The sequence below is a fragment of the Leptidea sinapis genome, chromosome 15, assembly GCF_905404315.1.
Source record: "Leptidea sinapis chromosome 15, ilLepSina1.1, whole genome shotgun sequence".
In the NCBI taxonomy this organism is placed as follows: domain Eukaryota; kingdom Metazoa; phylum Arthropoda; class Insecta; order Lepidoptera; family Pieridae; genus Leptidea; species Leptidea sinapis.
Window position 1 is genome coordinate 13,478,456 of NC_066279.1, and position 25,720 is coordinate 13,504,175.

Genomic DNA, 25,720 nt, shown 5'->3' on the forward strand with positions numbered 1-25,720 from the left:
ATATTAATTATTCTGACTTTATTAATGAGTACTGTCTGAAATCAAGTATCAAATTCATTACACCGTACTAATCTACGAATTCAGTTGAGACGTCTAAACATTTTGAAGTCTGGGTTATTGTAAAATCCACCACGAGATCTCACTGCACTGAAAAATGTTCCTGAGATAACTTTTACAAGAAACAAAATTTATGAGCGATGTGGGGTCTCGAACCCACGACCTCTCGCGTCGTGCAAGCGCTCTTTCCACTGAGCGGCGATTCGGCACTCGAACGGTTTGTTCGAGTGCCGAATCGTTGATAAAACTTATGTATTGTTCAAGTCTCAGGTTGTGGCTCCATCTACAGGATCTACTTAACGTTTTTTATCAATTATTTAATTGATCCATGCGTCTTTTACAATTAAGGAATTTAAAATTAAAACAACTCCATTTAAAAAAATATGTACTAAAAATCGGAATTTAAAAAATCCGAATATTTTATATCTATCATCTTCATCGCAGCGTCTGTGGCCAGCAAAGCGTTTTGCCGCTTGAGGTTGTCTATGAGCGCTGTCTGTTTCTCTATGCGTTTGTTTAGATTCTTTACTTTACATTCCAGCCGGCAGATGGCGGTTTCGTGTGATGTCGACAGGTTTCGGGTAGCATCGCGAAATTCCTGTAATATATAGTATATTGTGATTAGGCAATGTAATATAGTATTGATTGATTAAAAAAGAAAATATATTTGCTTAGATAATTTATACATCTTGATCTACCTCTTGCTGCTAGACAACCGATGAAAACAGGCCAGGTTTATTACCTACTTTATTGTGTGTCAAGCTACATCTTCGCTCACTCGCGATTCGTATGTCACTCTGAGTTAGTGTCCGTTTCAGCAATCGAAATAGAGGTTAACAGTCAACCTCAATTTTTCTCGACGTTTTCACAGCTGTCGCAGTCTATGGGTAGGATGGGTAAAAGTAGTATGTCCCGAAGTGGACTTATAAAATATTTGCAACGCAGAGCAGCTCGAATTGTCGGGGACCTAGCGCTCTGTGAACGGGTGGATCACTTGGCATTGCGTAGAGACGTCGCTTCATTGTGTGTCTTCTACCGCATTTATCACGGGGAGTGTTCCGAAGAGCTGTTCAACCTGATTCCTGCCGCCGAATTTCACCTTCGCACGACACGCCACAAGTTACGATATCATCCTCACCATCTGGATGTGTGGCGGTCGAGTCGAAGATTGGCTGGTTATTTAATAAGTCTGTTTTATTTTCCAGGTGTCCATTAGATGGTGAAATAATGGGACTGTTCCAGTACAGCACAGATAAGCAAGAAGCACAAGTTTCGTTCCCAGCGCATAAGTTCCCTTACACCGCCAGCGTTTACTACACTTGCGAAGTAAAACTCTGCGATTTGAATCATCCAACAGACTGCGTATGTATTAACAATCATTTGTAGTTCTTATTTACTTATATCGAGTAATATTAAATATATATAATATACAGGGTGGTTTTTGAGAAGGGCGGTGATGGCCAAGTCGGAAACTACGAGACTTAGAGGAAAGTCGTGAAAGGAGTCATAAGTGAGTTTCCTTCCGTGTTAAAATAATAAAACAAAAAAATTTACATTTTCTTTCGTTTTAACCGACTTCAAATAAGGTTCTGAGTTCGACGGTATGTTCTTTTTTAATAATACATATCTTACCAAAGTTTGATCTTTATCAGCAACAGAGTCCATTGGTTCAATAATTAAACTCTTTAATTATAAAATATGTTTATTGTACGATATCACATTGTAATCCATATTTCTATATTAAAAAAAACCCGCTGAGTTTCTTGCGCCCATTCTTCTCAGGTCTGAGGCAGTCTCTTTTGAATGGTAGTTTTTGACGTTCAATAAGTGATTTTGATTAAAAATATTTGAATTTGAATACAGGATGTAAATTTTTTGATTAATCATTCGAGTCGATTTTCGTCAAAAGATCAAGAAATTTGAAAAGAACTTAATATTATTTGTTTTTTCTTATACATCGAGGGCATGAGTCTCGCAGTTTCCGACTTGGCCATCACCGCCCTTCCCAAAAAACCACCCTGTAGTTAACGCGCTAGTTCAATACAGAGTTCAGGAATGCGATAGTGCTGTGACTTAATTATAATCGATGATAATATTCATATGAGCGTATCGATAAATTTAAACAATGCTTTAAGTTTACCATTTTAACCTAATAATTAAATTTCAAAGTTTTGTTTTTGCCTTGCTTCAACACACATGTATACATCTAAACATCTTTCGCCATTTCTCGTCCATGGCGATGAATAAAAACATTTTTTTGGAACGACTCGGACCAGTCATTATTAAAATCAAAAAATACAATGGGATCGCAATTTTAGTATTAACGCGACAATACGGTAAGTGCGGGGGGAGATGCTCTTGACCTTTACCCCAGGTTACGACTGCATTCAACTCCCGCGTTATCTGTTAATTACATTGCTGAATACGCATACAATGCTCCGGACACTGAGAAATTGTGAAGCAATATGACAGCAGTACGAATAAATTATGAATTTCATGGTGAAATATACATACATAGGTGAAAGTCGCGGTCGTCCTGTGAGGAATAAGAACTTATAAGATGAATTACCTTCTTGTTTAGATTTTAATGGTTATTATAGTAAAGTAAAACATTCATCCAATGGTGATCTGCGGTCTTCTTTATTCAGAGGAACTGCTCTTCACCAAATCATAGATACTATCTGTATGTATTTTTTTATTGAAAAAATTATCAAAAAAAATTAATAACCAAAAAACTTGGTTAATATTATAAAGAGGATACATTTTTATCTCTGTTTGTATGTCTTTTTGTTTTTAGCTCTACACTCGAAAACTTTAGCATTAACATTGAGTCGCATGCCCTACATTTTATTCAAAAATATTAGAAATCCTAATGTAAATCGTAGACAATGTTGTTTTGCAGAATTTTGCTATAAAGAAAAGTCAAGGTGTTAAATTTTTATTTAACTTCATAGGCTTTGTCCACATGAGACGAACAGCGGCAATCGAATCGAAATCGATAATCCTTCTTTTACACTAACCCACATACTCTTTATCTATCGCTCCATTGAGTTTTTTTCGCCGAAATCGTAATGTGTGGACTGAGCCTTATGCTGACAAATTAAGGATATAAAGATGGTCTCATGCTGATCAATTCATTGTTATATGTACGTTTCAGGAACCCTGCTCCCATAAGCGAGTGCGCAGGCAGTTGGATGAGGGCTCACCAGCTACCGTGGAGGTGTTCTCCGGTCTATATGTCAACGAGGCTGACTCGCTTGACAACGATGAAGTCACCAGCGAGAAGGTATGATTTAAATGAGCCCACTTCTTCATTATCCATACCCTAAAGAGAGCAAGAACTTTTTTTTAAATACTTATGTTAAATTATTTATTATTGCGTTAGTTAAAATACGTCACTAACTACATTAATCAAATTATCGCCAGTGTAAGGTTTGTATTTTTAGTGGTTTGGCTTTACCAACCATTTGGCGCGAAACTGGTGGGTCGTTTGGTCACGTGTTCCAAAAAAAGTTAATTGATTAACTATCAGGGGCGTGCATATCATATAGGCAATTAGGCAGTGCCTACCTAACCTAAATAAATATAATGTTAATTTAGTTTAATTTGGTTCTGTTATTTTATAACCAAACTTCTATTGAACCCCCACTCAAAAATTTTACTAAATACCTACGGTAAGCAATCTCCTGGCTTAACTTCGACTAGTTAAATGGAAAACCAAAGCACGCCCCTGTTAACAATATAATGTATTCGTATGAAATTAAAAGACCAACAAGGCCTCCGTGATTTCTCTGGTATTGCAAGTGTGGGCAACGGTGATCACATGTCATTAATAATAGATTAATTACAATTTATATTTTTAACTAGCTGCCCCGACAGACGTTGTTCTGTAGATAATAAAAAAAAATACTGTTTTAAAGGAATTTGCCAATAATATTTCAAAACATCAAGAATTATTTCGTAAAAAATGCTCCGTTGTTATAATGAAATTGTTTCACAGCGGAACTGTCAAACCGTGCGTCACTAAATTCTCTCATAGAAAATATGTCCATACAAAACAAATATTGAAAATAAAAATAATTATGGGTCCCAAATCGAAATAAAAACTATCCTATCTCTCAAGTTGGACCAAACTGCACTCCATGAAGTAATCCCCATTAAAATCTGTTCATTAGTTTAGGAGTCCATTGAGGACAAACATTGTGACACGAGATTTATACATATTAAGATTTTGATTTGACGCCATCTAACGCTTGTAACCACTAATCGCACTTCACATACTTTACAGAAAGAAGATGAAATCTGCATTTCGCATCGCAACTTCGCCATCGGTATCTGCGTAGCTGGAATCATATTGATGATATGCGTCATAGCTGCAATAGGATTCATTTTAGCAAAGAGAAGGAACCCTAAAACGTACTCCAGGACAGGCAGTTCTTTATACAGTGGCCCCTATACAAACACGGGTTACTCTCATACAAGCTAAAGTCGATCATTAAATACTTCATGCGTAGCATGTCGTTTGTAATAAGTTATTGTACTTTCGCCATTTAATCAAACTAATTATTAATAGTACCAATAGATGGCGCTATTCAGCACACTTTTGATAAATAGTAGTGATTATAGACAACGAATTAATAAATTACAATAATTATTTTAACGTTGTGTTTGATAAAAAACGTTTCAGTCATTTTGTAAGTTAGTTTTATTTAATTTTAGGCTCTATACCATGAAAATTTAAATCGATTGTGATAATATTGCATTCCGTCCAGTAGTTTTAAGTGATTATAAAAGGTTGCCTTACAGGACGTAAATATATTAGAATAGATGCCATAATAATTGGCTATAACTTACTATGCTCAGATTAATTCTCTACGGGAAAGAGATCTTAGTCAAAATGCAATATTTTAATGAAGCTTTATTTAAATATTTTATTTATGCTTTATCACTATGATTTGTATTTACTTTAAACGGTTCATGGTGGTGGGAAAATACGTTTAATATATGTAAAATTCAATATGAAATGGAACTCCTCAGTCTTTCTACAAGAATTGTTTGTCCATGTATGTCGTTACTATGTCATATATTTGTTCAATAGATGGCACTATTATCCAAAACATATATTTGAATGTATATTTTATATAATATTACTACTAATAATATTGTAGTTTAACGCTTTTTTACAGAAATATTTATCAAATTAGAGTCTAAGTTTGAGACACAAGGCAATTGTGATTTTAATAAAACACGTCATGTATGAGCTATGGGTGTTCAATATCTCAAAGTTGACAGCTGTCAAGCCTGTCAACAGTGTTACTAGATGCCATAAATATAAACTATTAACTAAGATCGCAATAAGTATCCGTCCATATAGGTGCTATATTTAATTGTGCTTGCTTTGCTTTAGTTGTTACAACGAATACTGATATGTGTTTCATAATTACTTCATTGTATTTAACATGTAATTTCACAACAATGGGGTTCTGGAACGATATCAGCAAGGTGCGTGTACGAATTTTTTTAACAAATAAACTGACTTGAAAAACAAAATTGTGTTTAATTTAGTGTATAAGTCAGAATACAGAACGAACCATACAGAGTTGTTGACCATGAAGTGTTCCATCACGTTTATACGCAGCGCATTGTGTCCAAAATCCACCCTCCTTCCCGCCCGCTCCCCTCCCCCCGCTCATCTACCACCGCTCCATACATTACCGCGCGTCGGACATTAGCAGTAGGTATTGTTCTGTATTCTAGGTTATAATAATGACCCCTTTTTGGGGTTATCATAATTTGGTTATAATATGATGAATAACAGACTTAAGAGTGGCTCTACTAACGGCCGTTCCCAATATCCAGTCTATCTCCGGTTGTGGCCTACTTGAGATAAAAAATCGTTACTATCGTTGACGACGTAGAGATAGAAGTTTGTATGGAAATTGCAATTCACGCGTCAGTTCAATTTATGCTCGAAAGCATGGGAGGGCTCAGATAGACAGCTTACCTATAGTGAACTGGCGATAAGAATGAGTTATCGGGTATATTGGGACAGCTTCAGATTACTGACAGTAGAAGGTAGTAATGCTCTATAGATCTCAGCCTAATACTTTGAAAATGCTTTTTGTTAATACAAGGTCAATGCTGGAAGAAACAATAACCCTACGGCCGGCATGGTAATTTTAGGCTGCCTATATTGTTTTTTAGAGCATATAGAATTAAAGGGTCATAATTATGGTAATTGCACCCTCTTGAACATATTTCAATTTTGTATTGCCTTTCATTGTACCTCATTCCGCGACCTTCTCACGAGAGAACCCGATAGAATACACAAGTTTCTTCTGGTCGACGAATTCATCGAGAGAGAACTGCATGGCCATATATAGCAGTATCCACATACCGCATCACCAGTACTTTTGTCGGCATAGTAATGAATGTTGCGGGTGTTCAACATATCATTGATATTCAGAAGAAACAGTGTAACAGATAGCACACAGCCTTGGGGCAATCCAGTGTTTACGGGCTTCGGGTTCGAGCAATAACCGTCAACAACGACCTGTATACTGCACCTTGTGAGGAAGCTGGAGGTCCACTTCAATAAAATCTAGGGAAGCCCAAATGATGGAGACATTTGAGAGAAACACCTTGTGCCATAAACGATCAAAGGCCTTCATAAATTCTTATATAAATATGATAGCAAATTAAAATATGCAGCTTTCATTATTTATTGTCATATATAGTTTTGTATTTTTTTTTTCTGGTTTGCTTTTGACTTTACTGATTATACATTTTGCTTATGTGAAGCTAGCAAATCAAACTTTAAGTCAAAGTGTAGCTCATGAGTTTAAGTATAGTTCGCACCAATTAAACACGGCTGATTTTCGAGAACAAATGCAGCTGTTAGCTTTTTAGGAACGTTTAACTACTTTTTTGACATACTAATACGTATATATCAATAAGATTTTCCAAAAATATTTAATAGATTCGACTCAGTTATCATTTTATAATTATATGCTTTATGTTGCAAAAGAATGTAAGCGTGATCACATAACATCAGGTGACCCGTACGCTCCTTCGTTCTTTTCTTCCATAAAAAAGGTATATTGGTAAAAAATACCCCTTTGAATTGAGCCCAAATCATTCATCATGAGAAATAATTAAGCTCAAAGTCACTCAGAGGACAATAAAGAGGGCTAAACTCAGAGTTTCCCTACGAGATTGAATCAGAAATGAGGAGATCGCGAAACTGAAATGGTATGGTCAAGGCACATAGTGCGACAAACAGATGACCGATGGAGCAGCAAAGTCCTCGAATGGTGACCCGTACCGGAAGACACAGTGTTGGTAGGCACAATACGGACCGACGATCTGGTCAAGATCGCTGGAAAACGTTGGATGAAGGACCGATCGTCATAGAGACCTTTAGGGGAGGTTTGTCCAGCAGTGGAAGTCTTCCGGCTTATGATGATGATCGCAATCTTGATCATCGAATTAAGATAAAAAAACGTATCTTTACAATGCACTAACGGTGCGGAGTCTGAACTCAATCTTTGTTACAAAATGCACTACTACACTGTAAAATGATAATACAACTGACAAAATGATCAGTCTTGGAGCCAATAGATACTATTTTTGATTTTCATTCTGAATACTGAATACGTATCAGCTGTTATCGCTCTCAGCTGCTGAGAGCTAACCCGCAATCCGTAGATACTGTTAATAAAGATATTTTGCCAATAAAGAACATAATAATATTATGCGTATATTTATATATTCGATTAATGTAAAAATCGTGGCACATCACTATACTCATGTGCCCGTCCATGAAGTATAACATTATCTGTATAACAGTAGTAAACTAAACCCTATAATTGGCGTTTCAACTAAAAAAACACGAAACTTCTTAGGCGTTAGTTGTCAAAAGTATCAAGCTATGTGTTCAACAATTTAACGTAGGGGTGTGAATTCTTGTGCTTATTTTAATTGAGCGTGTAGTAAAACAGTGGCACAATACAAGTGATGGTACAGTAGCGTAACTCAGCGCTAGGTTTGGTACATAAAAAAAGATTGACGACGCGGACGGCGCGGCGCAGTTAATTTAATTCGAACAGCGACCAGTCAATAGTTTTGCCTTTCCAAGAGAGCCTAGCGGCCGTGTAAAATGTGTGTTTGTTACCACCCGTAGATTCCAGCGCTCTAGTATGAAGTTACGCTAGAATTAAGACACCCTACAATCGATTTCCTGTTATATGTTTAAATGGTTAACTGGCAAAATTTTGTATCACGTTAAGTATTTTTCTTAATTTTAAGTAATTTTTTTTGCATGTTGATTTAGATTAGCCGAATAAAAGAGACTACTATAAATGTATACTGCATTCGATGCAATAATTAAATTACATGATTAAATAATCTTGGGAAATTTATTAGAATCACGGTCTTGTGAAAAATTAAATAATTAAACATAGCACTTTAATGTATGACTTTGACCTTGGTAGAGTCTGAACGGGTTAATAGACGTTGAAATACAATGTTTCAATGCAAATGGCCTAAAAAAAGTTACACAATGCTCTGATATACTCTATGTATGAAATTCCTTATCAAATTCAAATCCTAATGATAATTTTATCACGTTAATAACTTATCACCTCATTAATAAATATAATTTGAACAAATTTTAGTAACAAAATGTTTCTCCTAGTGTTCGCCGCATTTCTGATCGCTGTGTACTTCTACGGCACTAGAAATTTCAACTATTGGAAGAAGAAGGGTATAAAATATGATGAACCAATCATATTCTTCGGCAGTAACCTTACCCATATTATCAATAAGCACAGCTTGTCCGAGAGATTTGCGGAGCTACACAACAGGTACCCAGGGGAAAAATTCGTTGGATACTTCGAGTCGAACAACCCAGCACTTCTTGTGAGGGACCCTGAACTGGTAAAGACAATATTGGTAACAGATTTCAAGCACTTTCATCGTCGAGGTGTTAGCCCCCATAAGGAGGATAAAGAGCCTCTTCTAAAGAATTTGTTTACAGTAGACGGTGACGCTTGGAAGCTACTGCGTCAAAGAATGACTCCTGCTTTCTCGAGCGCGAAATTGAAAGCCATGTTTCCTCTTATCGTAGAACGAACAGAGAGGTTATTGAAAATTATTGATAATATCGCTGACACTGGAGTAGAAGTAGACGTAAGAGACCTGATGGCAAGATATACAACAGATTTCATCGGCGCGTGTGGATTTGGCATTGATTCCAAATCCTTGGATGACGAAAATTCAGATTTTAGAAAGCTAGGAAAACGTATATTTCAATATACAACCAGAGACATTCTAGTACACCTGCTAAAAAGAACATTCCCGAATTTTGATATACTTAAAAACCTGTACTTTTTCGCTCCCGAGATTGAAAAAAAAACTGTCTCCTTAGTGCAACAAATTATGAGGCAAAGGAATTATATGCCATCGGGTAGAAACGATTTTATAGATATGATGTTGGAGCTAAAGCAAAAAGGCAAAATGGTTGGAGAGTCTGTGGACAAGAGAAATCCTGATGGAACACCTAAAATTGTAGAGTTAGAACTGGATGACAAGTTATTAGCTGCTCAAGTGTTTATATTCTTTGCTGCTGGATTTGAAACATCGTCGTCTTCAAGTAGTTTCCTTCTTCATCAATTGGCGTTTCACCCAGATGAACAAGAAAAAGTACAAAAGGAAATTGACGATGTTTTGGCAAAATATGATGGCAAGCTTTCCTACGATGCTGTGAAGGACATGAAATATTTAGAGATGGCTTACAAGTAAGTAAATTAGTACCTAACTATTCCCTTTGGGATATAGACGACTCAGAGTACGACGACACGAATCTTTATTGTTGTCCAAGGGCCTGAGGGTTCAGGGTAGATTCGACAGATGACCTGAGGTCTGGCACGAACTTTTATCAGAAATATTAATTCTATTTTGGCTCTTCAGACAGGTAAGGTAACCAACTGCTTGCTTTTACTATAATAACCTTTTCCATAATAATTGTTGAATCCAGTTTTCCACGGTAGCTATACTGGGTTTTAAAAATGATCCCAAATGTTTTTCTGCCCCTTCGAGAATCTTGCAAACGGTATCCATATTGTTGAAATCACAATTTTGTGTAGCGGCTATCATGGCTTGTAAATATGGTCCCGAATCCATTCTCAGTAACCATGGGAACCTTCGAAATAATATACACAATATTGTTACGATGACAATTATTATGAAATTTGTAGGAATTTTGCACAGTGGCCAAATTGAATTTTACAAATAAGCTCAAATTCGTTTTACGTCGCGGTCGTTCAGAGAACCCTGATTGAAGATTCTCAGTCCTTCCATAGCTTTCTTTTGCCTTCATTCGTCATATGTGTAATTCAAAAACTATCAGTACAAGGAGCTGTACCCAAGAATAGTCGTATTTCCGCGTTATATTAGCTAAGATCATCAGTTATAGATAGCTAAGATGATCCGTTGGCCTAAATAGCTATTTATCATAAGCTTGGGTTTCCAGTAGGCCTATTGAGAACCGTAGGTATTAAGTACTTTGTACTTTCCCCGCGCATCGGTGCTGCATCGATTTTTATTTAAAATCACCGGGGAGTTTTTATTTAAAATGCGAAGATACTTTCTCCCTGAGCAATTGTATAATAATTTCTTTTATTTTTTAGGGAAAGCAATCGCGTCTTTGCTTCACCGGGATTTTTAATGCGCAAAACATCAACGAAATACACATTTCCTGGCACCGACTTAACAGTAGAACCCTACACTGGCATCGTGATATCAACTCAAGCTTTCTACGCTGATGAGAACTTTTTTGAAGACCCGAAGTCGTATAAGCCGTTGAGGTTCCATCCTGACAATGCTGATAAGTTGGCTAAGAGTATTTATATGCCATTTGGAGACGGGCCCAGATCTTGTATAGGTACGTATGAGAAGCACCTAGCATTCATCATCATCATCATATCAGCCGGAAGAGGTCCACTGCTGTACAAAGGCCTCACTCAAAGATCTCCACGATTATAGATATTGCGCTGCCCTCATCCAAAGTATTCCGGCAACCTTGACCAGATCGTCGGTCCATCTTGTGGGGGGCTTACCAACACTGCGTCTTCCGGTACATGGTCGCCATTCGAGGACTACCCCAACCGCCATCTATCCATCTAACTATGTGCCCTGCCTACTGCCACTTTGGTTTCGCAATCATTTCGGCTGTGTCGGTGACTTAGGTTCTTCTACGGTGTTCCTCATTTCTGATTAGATCTCGCAGGGAAACTCTAACTTTCAATTCTTTAATTTAAAAAACACCTTTATAAACAACATAATGCTTATAACTCATCATCTTGGATATGATTGGGACTTTTTAGCTCCCTTTTCCATTTTTGCTTATTATGCGGCGCACCATCCAACGACCACAGTCTTATCACTTGGCATTGATTTGGTCTAACCTGGTCGAAATACAAACATGATTTATAGTTGTGAGTTTATTATTTCATTTGTTTGTGTTATTGTTTGACGGTGTTAGTTAGGTTATTACGATGCAAAAAATAATTACTTCATTTTTACGGTACTTAACAGTACCTAATCAGATATAAACACAGTTCCATAAATTCTTAACTATTAATTCTAAACTCAAAAGCTTTTCGTACATTTGTTTAGCCACTTCTTGTTAAATATTTTTTCTTTTTAAATGAGATCGCCAAAATTGGGCCTAAACTGTACACAAATGCCACTTACATGAAAAAATACTAGATTTTTTTCTGATGTCTTATTTATTTTGATATTATTCACATCCCTATTTTTATACATAATAAGTTATGCTTAACTTTTTTTTTTATTGAACACCAACTGCATTAGAGATCTAGTGCAGCATTAAATATACTTTTGTGGAGCAAATCTTTTCGTTGTTCCGTATTTGATACGTGAAGTATAACCTTTTTTGATGTGGAATAATCGTCATGGCACCTCACCAAAGTCATAATAATACTTATATCGGACTCCTACCGCCTAAAATCCCACGGTTTTCGTATCGTCGCCCGGTAGCTGGGCTGCAGAAACGCTTTCGCACACCCTTGACACGTGTAGTATAACCTAACCTAACCCTTTCAAAAATATTTTTTTCTTGTAAAACCCATAGAATTTAAAAAAAAATCTTTGAGAATCTAAATCATGAAATATATAAAATACATAAATTCATTAGGTAAGAATTATCGCTGTACAGCTTGGGCCCAAAGTAGATGGGAGTTTGGCGATCTCCTTTGCACGGCGGCCATTTTGAAGCCGCAATCTTGATTATTATTTATGTTTTTAAACTTTTATCATCTCGGAACTTTAACGTTGTAATTATTATGCTACTCACGATATAATAGTATATTAATTTAATGCCAATATTTCATTCCAATTGCATGAATCGTGATAGTGATGGCGTCATAATCATAAACTGATTTTTATTATTTATTGTTATAGCGGCAATAACACTTAAAATTTCAACTGTATATTTCGATTAATAACATAGGTATACCTTGCTGACAGTTATTTTTTGGTCTTATGAAACCACGATGCAAGTAAAATTTTGTTTCACAAAATAACTTTAATATCAGTAAAATAATCGAATAAAAAAGAAATTATTACAAATATTATATTTTTCATAAAAAAAATTTTTTTGTCAGGTGTGGGGTTCCAACCCACACTCCCTCTCTGGAACAAGAGCACAGAACAGAGCTCACTCAAATCTGTTAACCTAACTATTCCTACTGCTCGGCCTGCTGTCTTCTGACATGCGATCGATGGACGAAAAAAATTAGGCAATTTAGAGACTGCCGATGGAAGTGAAAACTTAGAACTATTAGTATTAAAATTTGAAATGTTATTGTTTTTAAAAACGTCGGCCGTATAAATACAGATATACTGCTTTAAGTATTTATTTCATGCATAAGATTTCACACATCCAAAAGTGTCTTAACTATATTATAATATATTTGTCATCAATATTTTTTTAATGATTTATTTATCGCGTGCGACAGTCTTATGCATATCGGTGACGTAAGTGAACCCATAAGATTTTCCAAAAATTGCCCAACGCGGCTAAAGTTTTCAACTTCTAAAATTTTGGGCGATTAAATAAGTTTTTCTTTTATAATAGAAATAGCAGAAATATAATGCTTAGTAGAAACTTAAAGAGTAATAATAATAAAACTATGTTTTCAGGTGAGCGTCTTGGGATCATGCAGTCTTTAGCCGGCGTTGCCGCTCTTCTCAGACATTTTTCTGTCTCTCCATCCAAAAGCACTAAGAGATACCCCTCTATAGATCCGACATCCACTATCATACAGAATGTTCTAGGCGGCCTTCCGCTTGCGTTGACAAGGAGAAAGAAAGTTCAGTAAATATTGAATGATTTATACCACGGCTGAGAGCGCTGAAATGAATACTTGCTGTAGTATTATTAAATCAAAGATCCAGTTTTATTATATGAAGTATTTTAAATAAAGTCCAAACTCAAAGCGTCCATTACACATATGATCACCACAGATAATGTTGCAAGAACCATACAGTTGTCTTAGCCACAGAGTAATAATGATAGTTAATACAGATCCACAACTACATTTTACAACATTTACTATATTCTCGCTTAAAGAGTCTTTTAATGTATATATTATACGTGTTCTAATCTATATATATAAAAGAGAATGTATGTTTGTATGTTCCCTTAAAACCCCTAAACTATTCGACCGAGCCCAATGAAATCTTTTGTAATAGATTCATTGAAGCTCAAGGATTGTTTACATATATAGTTTGTCGTGTTGCGATCCCACCCACGCACTCACCCACGCATTTACATATCTCTCGAACCGTTTATTGACAGAACAATGTCTGTCGGGTCAGCTAGTTCTGCATAAAATAAAGCGAAAATACTTAAATCCCTATCTTTACAGTGATAGGTAAAACAAAACACTCATGTATTGGGGTGTTCTCAATATTGTTGTGTATATACGTACATCGACTCTAACCGACTTTTAAAAGAGGAGGTTATAAATTCATCGGAATAGTTTTTGATTGATTTGGGTACCGGACTCGTAGTACATTTGGTTTAGGAAAGTAGAAAATGTGGTGAAGTCGAACTGACATTACAATAAGCAACTAAACTCCCAATCGCCTATTAATAGGTCGTCAAAAAATGTCCGAGTGGCGTTATTATACGTATACATTAATTTATATAGATAACATTAACACATTCATTCAAATTAACACCTTATTTCTTGGCAGTAATGATGAAATTCTATATTGTATACGCTCTTAAGAATTTGATTTAAAGTTTGATTATGGTGCGATAGAGACGGACGCGAACACGAGACAAGAACATTTTGTTTTAATAATTGAGATGTAATTATTTAGCAAAATGATTAATAACGTCCAGTTAGTTACATGATTTTGTTAATTTAAAAGGGCACTTACCTGAAATACCACACTCCATCCTTTTAAAGTTTGGATATGCTGTTATGTGGACAGTTTTTCACTGAACACTGTCATTGCGTGGCGTTGTATTCAAAGCGCGGTAGAAACACAACTGAACGAAAACTGTGCTAATAGACGAAATTTTGAGCGTGATTGTGAGTCCAGTTGTTTATTGTCCATGTTAAAGGGAATAAAAATAATAGCATCAAACTGATGTTTAATGTTATTAAGATATACTAGCGTATAGAAAAAGCGTGCTAAAGAGAAGAACATCTGTAATGGATAAGCAGCAAGATGGAAAACGAATCCATTGGTAATATAACCGATTTTGAATGACAAGTCGTAAGAAGTCAGCCACGCTTGGAAATAGCTCCTTACCCCCCTATTCATAATAGTCTGCTAACTTAAAGCATTGTTAATTCTCACTCTGTCTTCTTCTATTGACCTAAGTCAGAATGAGAAAAACACTCCTAAGCGGCTGTTTAAAGTTAGCGGACCATTATGAATAAGGGGGTTCGTATTTATTTTCAATATTATAAACAAGCAAACGCACACATTGACCTATCAAAATTGGTCGCGCATTATGGAGCTGTCAGGTCATCTATACGCTAATGTATTCTATGTCGTCTATGGCTTAGATAATTTATACGTCTAGATAGAGCCTCTTGCTCCTAGTTAACCGTTGAAAATAGGACAGGTTTATTACTTTATTGTGCGTGACAAGCTACGTCTTACACTCACGATTTGTATGTCACTTTGAGAGTGTGTGTGCATTGTTCAAAATAGAGGTTAACTATCAACCTCAATTTTTTTCGACGTTTTCACATCTGTCACAGTCTATCTAGACGTATAAATGATCTAAGGTCTATGGTATTTGTGGCCTGACGAAGTATTTTAAAATAATATTTATTTCAATTTATAGTGTTAATAGTTATATATTTTGCTATTCAATTGGTTGGGTATTAATAATATTACTAACAAATTCAATTAAATATAATAGTTTAAACAAAACAAATCTTATAACTATATTTACAATACTATGACTATCATTACGTGGAAGCGTACCAAGAATACTGGCAGCGTTACCGCGTTGGATAGCAAGGCTGTTCCGTTGACCGAAGTAGCTGCCAGAGCGCTTGGGTTTCCAGTAGCCTTATTGAGGCGCGAAGATAGTATTTTTAACATTCTCCGCGCCTCTGGGCCCCACGGGCCAAGTGTCTCGACACCAAACGGCACAAAGATGTATGACTCACTGAGGCCAACATATTTGCTACGCTTGCTTCAATTAAATACTGTTGTAAATCCGTTCTGATAATCTGATATAGTAAAACACAGCTGTACACGTGATAAGGATTCTGGACAATAATAGGTGATAAAGTAGTTTCAATTATTTTTTATCTTTTTAATTAGTTTTAAGTAGGATATGACGAACTGTACGATAATTTATTTTAGCCCAGTTAAATAAACGATAACAATTTTCTACGTTGTATAATTTTATTAGTGAAATAAAATTGTAACTAATAACCGTATCATCATCATCATCAGCCGGAACTTCCACTGCTGGACAAAGGAGTGGAAATCTTTGGGGGAGGCCCAAAGATTTCCACGACGATCGGTCCTGCGCTGCCCTCATCCGACGAATTCCGATCTTGACCAAATCGTCGGCCATCTTGTCTGCCTAGCAACACTGCGTCTTCAAGTACGTGGTCGCCATTCGAGGACTTTACTGCCCCAACGGCCATCTGTCCGTCGAACTATGTGGCCTTACTTACATTGATTTTTTTAAGAATACTTGCTGGGTTTTCTACTCTTAATATCGATTCGAATTCATCATGGACATCGTCATGGAGCGACGTCATTTGACGGCAAATGAAATGCAAAGATCTGTAGGGATGTTGCAAGCTCCCAGTAATAAATCTCAGGTATCTCGACATTTTGGCATTCATAGAAGTGTTATTTGTCGTCTTTGGCAGCGCTACAATAATACAAGGGATCCCGCTGAACAGCATTCAGGCCGTAAAAGGAGTACAACCACTCGGCAAGACCGGTACATACAACTGACTGCAAGACGCCAGCCGATGTTAACCGCTCGAGAGATAAGTTTGAAGCTACAAAATCCAAGTGGTGTTGATGTAAGTCCCCAAACTACGCGAAATCGACTGCATGAGTACGGCCTACGAGCTCGACGCCCAATTAGGTGCCCACCGATACGTCACGGGAATCGCGCTCGTCGAAATGAATGGTGTAGGGAACGCAGAACATGGACCCAGGAACAATGGGATAAAATTATGCTTTCCGATGAGTCGCGATTCGGGTTTAGGCCTGATACAAGAAGGGTGCCAGTGTACCGTCGGCTCGGAAATACAGAAAGGCACCTGAGGGCATTCAGGAAGTTCATCCATACAGCGGCTCAACAGTTATGGTATGGGCAGCTATTATGAAGAACAGGCGAACTGAGCTCGTTTTTGTAAATGGAAACATGAACGCGGAAAATTACGTTGAGGATATTCTCAGACCTGATGTCCATCCATTTGCACAAACCTTAAGCTCTGATTTTACGTTAATGCATGACAATGTGCGTTCACATACAGCTCGGCGAACCAGTCAATACTTGGCAAAGAGGAACGTCCGGGTATTGCCCTGGCCTTCACAATCCCCAGACCTCAACCCCATCGAGCATGCATGGGACATGCTCCAGAGACGTGTATGAAGGACTTGGACGGAGTGACAACAATCCAACAGCTGAAGGATTTGCTACAATTCCATTGGGAGCGAATACCACAAGATGACATAAACATCGGTGCCGACAAGTTCTGAATAGCAGAGGAGGCCATACTTTGTATTAAATTATCCTAATCTTTCACAATAAATTAATATTCTTTAGAAATTGCATTTTGTTAAAAAAATATTTAGTTGCTTATGTACCTTAGTTTCTGCAGTATATTCTAATATTGTTAATTTCTGTTATTAAAAGAACTTATAAAGACAACAGCTGTTATTTTTACATCGTAGGACCCTAAAAATATTATTTTACAAATAAAATACAACGTTATACCAGGGCGGCACTGAAAATTTCGGGAATCAAGGAAGTGACACAACATTACTATTTAAAAATGTATTTATTGCTTTTCGAAGTATTCTCCGCGAAATTTGACACATTTTTCCATACGATGGAACCAATCATTGAAGCGACCATTCCATTCGGAAGTTGGGGTCTCCGAAATGGACGTTTTGTAGGCGTCCACAGCTTCTTCAGGTGATGAAATTCTCTGACCACGCAATTTACCCTTTATTTTAGGGAAAGTATAGAAATCATTACAGCTTAGGTCGGGGCTGTACGGCGGACGGTCTAATAATTCTATGTTTTCTTGCTCTAAAAACTCTGTTGTTCTGTGCGCGGTGTGAGAACTCACATTGTCGTGATGGAGGATGATGCGGCGGTTGCAGTTCTCTTTCCGGAGTTCAGAAACGACTTGTGGCAAACAAATGCTAGCATACCATTCTGCATTAACCGTTCTTTGTCCCTCAAGAGGAATAGTCGCAACATGGCCGGTTTTGGAGACAAACGTGGCCACCATTTTTTTTGCAACACTCCGTGAACGAACAATTTTTGTTGGCTTTAACTCATTTTCGAACACCTAAACTCGTGACTGGTTTTTTGTTTCGGGTTTGTACTCGTATATCCAGGATTCGTCACCTGATACGATGTTGTATACAGCATTTGAGGATCCTGCGTGGAATCTTTCTAGAGTTCTGACGCACCAAGTAACGCGAGATGCTTTTTGCTCTTCACAGAGCAAATGGGGTATCCATCGGGAAAACAACTTTTTTACACCTAATTGTTCATGCAAGATTATTTATATTTGACTCATTCCAATGTCTAAAGTTGCCTGAATTTCGCGGTATGTCACATGTCGATCTTCCTCAATCAGTTTACGCACAGCTTCAACGTTTTCTTTGGTGACTGCAGTTTTTGGACGACCTTGACGGGGATCATCACTAAGCTTGACACGTCCACGTTGAAATTCAGCAAACCAGCGATAAATTGTGGTTTTGGATGGGGCTTCATCACCAAATGCAGAAATCATCTGGTCAACACACTGTTGTTGTGTTAAACCACTTCGAAAGTCATAATAAACCATCGCTCTAGAATTTTCTCGAGTCAATTCCATTTTCTCAACGACTAAAGAAGTTTGAAAAGACCTTGTGACAAGACCGAGAATCTTTTTTTAAATTGCAGCCCTCGTAAAGTGAAACACCATCCTAAAATTTAAATTAGTACGTACATGTTGCTCAAACTTTTTTGATGTGTGTATAATTTCTTACCACTGTATGTAAGGGTATTGGTTTTTTTTTATTTTATACAGCCATTTATTACATATTTCTTATACACAGATTATTTATACATGAGTTCTTTGCAGTGTATTATTTATAATATAAAAAGGGATCATTTCTATTATCAGAACCTAGAGTATAGATGGGGAACAAATACCTACAGTACAAAAACAATATCTTATAAAGATTGCTACAGCTGAGGTAAGCATAAAAATAAAAGCCATAAACGAAGAATTTATTTGGAAACAGACTTTATTCAATTTAACCTGATTCCTGCCGCCGAATTCCACCTTCGCACGTCACGCCACAAGTTAGGATATCATCCTCACCATCTGGATGTGTGGCACGCTCCTGTGATTCCTCTGGTGTTGCAAGAGATTGTGGGCGGCGGTGATCACTTAACAACAGGTGACCCGTACGCTCGTTTGTCCTCCTATTCCATAAAAAAAATGCTAACTACTTGTTTCTTAACAATTTAAAATTTTTACCCGGTGCGCTGAATTCACCATTTTCATCGTTCTAGATTTTTTTTGGTGTTGATAAACTTATCTGATAGACTGAGTAACTATCTGACTGAGAAATAAACAACATTAAACATGATATTTTAATTTATGAACATGATTTTTAAGTAATTATGGTAAGGTTATTATCGAAGTATAATTTTAGCATTTTTTACTTACCAATCATTGAAGATATTTCTTCAAAATATTAATTATTCTGACTTTATTAATGAGTACTGTCTGAAATCAAGTATCAAATTCATTACACCGTACTAATCTACGAATTCAGTTGAGACGTCTAAACATTTTGAAGTCTGGGTTATTGTAAAATCCACCACGAGATCTCACTGCACTGAAAAATGTTCCTGAGATAACTTTTACAAGAAACAAAATTTATGAGCGATGTGGGGTCTCGAACCCACGACCTCTCGCGTCGTGCAAGCGCTCTTTCCACTGAGCGGCGATTCGGCACTCGAACGGTTTGTTCGAGTGCCGAATCGTTGATAAAACTTATGTATTGTTCAAGTCTCAGGTTGTGGCTCCATCTACAGGATCTACTTAACGTTTTTTATCAATTATTTAATTGATCCATGCGTCTTTTACAATTAAGGAATTTAAAATTAAAACAACTCCATTTAAAAAAATATGTACTAAAAATCGGAATTTAAAAAATCCGAATATTTTATATCTATCATCTTCATCGCAGCGTCTGTGGCCAGCAAAGCGTTTTGCCGCTTGAGGTTGTCTATGAGCGCTGTCTGTTTCTCTATGCGTTTGTTTAGATTCTTTACTTTACATTCCAGCCGGCAGATGGCGGTTTCGTGTGATGTCGACAGGTTTCGGGTAGCATCGCGAAATTCCTGTAATATATAGTATATTGTGATTAGGCAATGTAATATAGTATTGATTGATTAAAAAAGAAAATATATTTGCTTAGATAATTTATACATCTTGATCTACCTCTTGCTGCTAGACAACCGATGAAAACAGGCCAGGTTTATTACCTACTTTATTGTGTGTCAAGCTACATCTTCGCTCACTCGCGATTCGTATGTCACTCTGAGTTAGTGTCCGTTTCAGCAATCGAAATAGAGGTTAACAGTCAACCTCATTTTTTCTCGACGTTTTCACAGCTGTCGCAGTCTATGGGTAGGATGGGTAAAAGTAGTATGTCCCGAAGTGGACTTATAAAATATTTGCAACGCAGAGCAGCTCGAATTGTCGGGGACCTAGCGCTCTGTGAACGGGTGGATCACTTGGCATTGCGTAGAGACGTCGCTTCATTGTGTGTCTTCTACCGCATTTATCACGGGGAGTGTTCCGAAGAGCTGTTCAACCTGATTCCTGCCGCCGAATTTCACCTTCGCACGACACGCCACAAGTTACGATATCATCCTCACCATCTGGATGTGTGGCGGTCCTCCACAGTGCGGTTTTCAAGGAGCTTTCTTCCACGTACTACGAAGCTGTGGAATGAACTTCCTTGTGCGGTGTTTCCAGGACGATACGACATGGGTACCTTCAAGAAAAGCGCGTACACCTTCCTTAAAGGCCGGCAACGCTATTGTTATTCCTCTGGTGTTGCAAGAGAGTGTGGGCGGCGGTGATCACTTAACACCAGGTGATCCGTACGCTCGTTTGTCCTCCTATTCCATAAAAAAAAATGTTGGATATAGAGGCGGTAATTATCTACTAGGAACAGTTAAATTTTACTATCCTTAACCTAGCAGTTTTGAAGTTATAATAGGTTTTGCTTTTCGCTGAATACTTCATAGTGTGCACATAAAAATTGAAGTTTATATTGTTTTTTACAATAATCATTTTTCGCAATGTCTTTGAAACAAATCAATGTATTAGAAATGACATCAATCATACCGACCAACTCATCGTGCTTAATAACTATTAATTGTACCAAGTACTTTTACTTTTATTTGTAAAATTATAAGGTATAGCTAAGTTTCTAACGATTGTGAACTATTTTTTCTTTTATTAATTTAACTCTGTTGGTGTAGACTTAATTTAGCAATGGTACAAACCTGAGAGGTTATTATTGCTTTGAAACCGCGATGTAAAATTTGTTTTTTATTAATAAATATATAAAAAAAGAAAAAAATAATAATTCTAAAGACGCTAGCACAATGAATAGATCAAGCGAAAATAAAATAATTTCCTTGCAGCACCCAACTAGATATATTTTTCGCAATGTATAAGAAATGACATCAATAATTTTAAAGGAATCAATTTTGAAAAAATAGATGCCTTTTATGACTTTATTGTAAAATGGAAAACATTTGTAAAACAACAAGAAGCTATATCTTCAAAAAATAATAAATATTGTTAGGTATTTACATGACGACCTGTATAGCCGAGTGGTTAGCGATCCTACCTACGAAGCTAGAGGTGCCGGGTTCGAATCCTGGTAGGTGCAAGCATTTATATGATGAACTAGCTGACCCGGCAAACGTTGTTTTGCCATATAAAGTATAATGTTTAAGTTTTATAAGTAATAAAATATTGCCTATATTATAGCCTGTATATCATTTTGTTCTATTGTCAATAGTTTTTGCAGCGCACGCAAAAATAGGTTTTCGATTTTACACCTTGTGTTACAAAATAGCAATTTTATTGCGGATCCCTAATTTTGAAAAAAAAACATAGCCTATAGCCTTCCTCGATAAATGGACTACCCAACACTGAAAGAATCATTAAAATCGGACCAGTAGTACCAGAGATTAGCGCGTTCAAACAAACAAACAAACAAACAAACAAACATTGCAGCTTTATAATATTAGTATAGTATATTATAGTATAGATATAGATGTTAGTTTCCGAGTCATGGATGTTTATATGCATTTATGTATATTTAAGTAAGTATATTGTATTAAATATATCATTGTCTTGTAACCCATAACACAGGCTATATATGCCTAATTTGAGGCAAGATAATTTGTGTAAAGTGTGTCGTTATTATTATTATTATTATTGTAAAATGGAAAACATTTGTAAAACAACAAGAAGCTATATCGTCAAAAAATAATAGATAAATATTGTTAGGTTTGTATTTACAAAACGTGTAATTTGCACTTTGATCAATGCGAATGAAAAAAGTAGGTGTGTATTACACCGTCGTGAAACAATTAAAAAAAAAACACTTGTGGTGCATTATGTTATATACCAATATTTATCCAATATACTTAGAATACACTATGGTATAAATAACGTGACAGCCCGATAATACGTGACCTATTTTGATTTATCAATTCATGCGTTATTTTTTATTTTTATGATAATTTTTTTTATGATAATAAGGGACGAGACGAGCAGGACGTTCAGCTGATGGTAATTGATACGCCATGCCCATTACAATGCAGCGCCGCTCAGGATTCTCGAAAAAACCTAAAAATTCTGAGCGGCACTACAATTGCGCTCGTCACCTTGAGACATAAGATGTAAAGCCTCATTTGCCCAGTAATTTCACTAGCTACGGCGCCCTTCAGACCGAAACACAGTAATGCTTACACATTACTGCTTTACGGCAGTAATAGGCACCGTTGTGGTACCCATAATCTAGCCGGCTTCCTGTGCAAAGGAGCCTCCCACTGGTAAGTGCGTTAGCTAGTTTAATACGGTTTAAAATACTAAGGAGCTAATTTACAGCGTGGCTGACTGTTTACGACTTCTCAATCGGTTACAGTAACAATATATACGCTTTCCTTTTATACGTAGCTGTATCTGTGTTAGGGATGTTCTTCTCTTTCGTACGCATTATTCGTATATATGCTCGTATATTGTGGTCATTCCTATACAACCTTAAGACTAAGAAAGTCCCGTAAGTCGACAGAAAATACTCTATAAAATTTGATTCCTTTGGAAGTGGCCAAATATAAGTTTTTTGCGGCTTAAGATCTTTGTTAAGTTAGAAGAAGTTAAGAAGTTTGTTTTTTACAGCTTTAAGAGACTGTATGTCGTTTAATTTACCTCCACGCGTTCCAGAGATAAGTGGTTTTTATAGACAGAAAGACAGAAAGACGGACCGACAGTAAAATGATCCTATTAGGGTTTCGTTTTTTCCTTTTACCAGTGGGCGGCTCCTTTGCACAGGATTCCGACTAGATTATGGGTATGGGTTTGTACACAAAACTGCGATGCAACGCGATGCGAATTCGCAACGCAGAAAATTACGACACGAATTGCTGCGATGCGATTTCGTGCGGCAAAGCGTCTCCCAGGGTGACCATTCCTTCGACGACCGTTAACCGTACTAAACGTATTTTGAATTGAAAATTAGGTCGTGACATGGATCGTAAAAAGAAGTATGCACTTTTATTATTGCTTAGGAGATACAGGAAAAAGAAACAGAAGATTTTGGGTTCCTCCATTTATTACTATTATGAATCCTGATGGAAACTTTTTTCTTCAAAAATATAAAGCTTTGAAAACCGACGCAAAAAAATTTTTCGAAAAAATGGATAATGGCGTCAATAGGTGTGACGCAACATCGCAGGAATGCGCGATGCGAATCAATTCGCAAGTTCTTGCGATGCGTAGAGGGAGCTCGCAGATTTTTGCGATGCGACGTCGCATCGCAGTTTTGTGTACAAGCCCTATCACAGAGGCGCCTTTTTCTGCCGTGAAGCATTATTGTGTTTCGGTCTGAAGGAAGCCGTTACTAGTGAAATTACGGGACAAATGAGACATAGCATCTTATGTCTAAAGGTGACGAGTGAAATTGTAGTGCCGCTCAGTAGGTTTTTCAAGAATCCTGAGCGTTTCAATTACAATCAACTGAACGTCCAGCTCGCCTCGTCCCTTATTGTCATAAAAATAGGTAAGGAACCCCAAACAGGAAGGAAAGGTCACCTTCTCGGACGTCTTAGCGCTCTCCAGTTGTTGTTTCAACGTTGCAATAGTTTCGTCCTGCGCCGCACACCTCGCCTCCACACTGACGTTCCTTGACTTGACGATCTTAAGCTCGTTTGTCAGCCTGTCCGTGGTGCTACGCTGTTCTTTGTACATGCGCTCCTTCTCCTACGGAATATTGAAATATATTCAGTTACTAGCTCACCCAACAAAGGTTGTAATAAAATAATAAACTCATAATCAAACAAATTAAAAAAAAATGAGAAAAAAAAATTCGTGTGGACCACCCTTAACATTTAGGGGGATGAAAAATAGAATATGTTGTCCGATTCTCAGACCTACCCAATATGCACTCAAAATTTCATGAGAATCGGTCAAGCCGTTTCGGAGGAGATCAATGTTTAACACCATGACACGAGAATTTTATGTTTTATCTATATATATAAAAATGAATTGCTGTTCGTTGGTCTCGCTTAAACTCGAGAACGTCTGGACCGATTTGGTTAATATTGGTCTTGAATTATTTGTGGAAGTCCAGGGAAGGTTTAAAAGGTGAATAAATATGAAAGTGTTCGGAATTAAATAAAAACAACAATTTAGTTTTTCCTTTGATGTGTCCCCCGTCGTCCGATATTTCTTTTGTATGGACATATTTTCTATGAGAGAATTTATTGACGCACGGTTTGACAGTTCTGCTGTAAAACAATTTCCTTACAACAACAGGGAGCATATCTTACGAAATAATTCTTGATGTTATGATATATTACTGACAAATTAATAAAAAACATTATTTTATTTATTATATACAGAACAACGTCTGTCGGGTCAACTAGTTCAGCTATAAATATTTAAAGTGTAAATACATTAATGTTTGTGGCAGTGGGGAGGGCACATAGCTCGACGGACAGATTGTGCCGTTGGGGCAGTAAAGTTTTCGAATGGAGAATAATTGCATCCGACACATACGTACGTGACGTATGTGTCGGATGCAATTACTAATAGCGAAGCATTCCTACACAAGTAATAAAAGGCATAAAAGGCATTTATTTTCTCAAAATTGATTCCTTTAGAATTCTTTTTGATGTCATTTCTAATAACTACTAGATACCACTACCGCTTCGGAAACAAATGGCGCTCTGAGAGAAAAGAAGCGGCGCAAGAAACTATCCCTGTTCAATAAAAATATACAATATTGTACAGTCATTTCTATCGCTATAAAATAATCACAATCTAGTCCCAGGTTGTCCGATCATTTAGATATACAGCAGTGGAGTAATAGGATTTACGACAGAGCCAGTTGTTTATAAAACATTTAAATTTATTTATTGATAATACCTGAACAGTGGCTGGGACTTTATTATAGAAGTGTATACATTTACCCTTAAAGCTATTATGTATCTAATGAATTCAAGCTCTAAAGGTTGATCCAATATACGATAATTTATATTTACATAGTTAATTCTTTATAACTTTTTATGAAATAGTTTATATCATTT

The 25,720-nt window shown here is 36.8% G+C and overlaps 4 protein-coding genes across 7 annotated transcripts in view; 2 read left to right on the forward strand and 2 right to left on the reverse strand.

Annotated features, from left to right (window-relative positions):
* Positions 1–5,607, forward strand: part of LOC126968328 (cuticlin-4) — a 104,445-nt gene extending 98,838 nt beyond the window's left edge. The window contains exons 8-10 of one of the 3 annotated variants that reach the window (XM_050813288.1): positions 1,263–1,419; positions 3,215–3,343; positions 4,346–5,607. In XM_050813288.1, coding sequence (XP_050669245.1) covers positions 1,263–1,419; positions 3,215–3,343; positions 4,346–4,543 — 484 coding nt within the window. In that variant the 3' untranslated portion in view covers positions 4,544–5,607. The remainder of the gene's footprint in view (positions 1–1,262; positions 1,420–3,214; positions 3,344–4,345) is intronic. The other 2 variants (XM_050813287.1, XM_050813289.1) reach the window with 2 other exon arrangements.
* LOC126968314 (uncharacterized) overlaps positions 1–25,720 on the reverse strand; it is a 512,088-nt gene that overhangs the window by 214,416 nt on the left and 271,952 nt on the right. The gene's annotated exons all lie outside the window — the stretch shown is intronic.
* Positions 430–25,720, reverse strand: part of LOC126968336 (testis-expressed protein 9-like) — a 36,512-nt gene continuing 11,221 nt past the window's right edge. The window contains exons 5-6 of one of the 2 annotated variants that reach the window (XM_050813310.1): positions 24,225–24,392; positions 430–655 (exon numbers count right to left, since the gene is read on the reverse strand). In XM_050813310.1, coding sequence (XP_050669267.1) covers positions 446–655; positions 24,225–24,392 — 378 coding nt within the window. In that variant the 3' untranslated portion in view covers positions 430–445. Of the gene's footprint in view, positions 656–19,998; positions 20,225–24,224; positions 24,393–25,720 lie in introns of those variants that run through there. The other variant, XM_050813309.1, reaches the window with a different exon arrangement.
* On the forward strand, positions 8,740–13,933 carry LOC126968318 (cytochrome P450 6B2-like). Its single transcript, XM_050813268.1, has 3 exons — positions 8,740–9,854; positions 10,746–10,999; positions 13,282–13,933. Exons 1-3 carry the CDS (start codon positions 8,740–8,742, stop codon positions 13,458–13,460), a joined length of 1,548 nt encoding a protein of 515 aa, XP_050669225.1. The 3' UTR covers positions 13,461–13,933.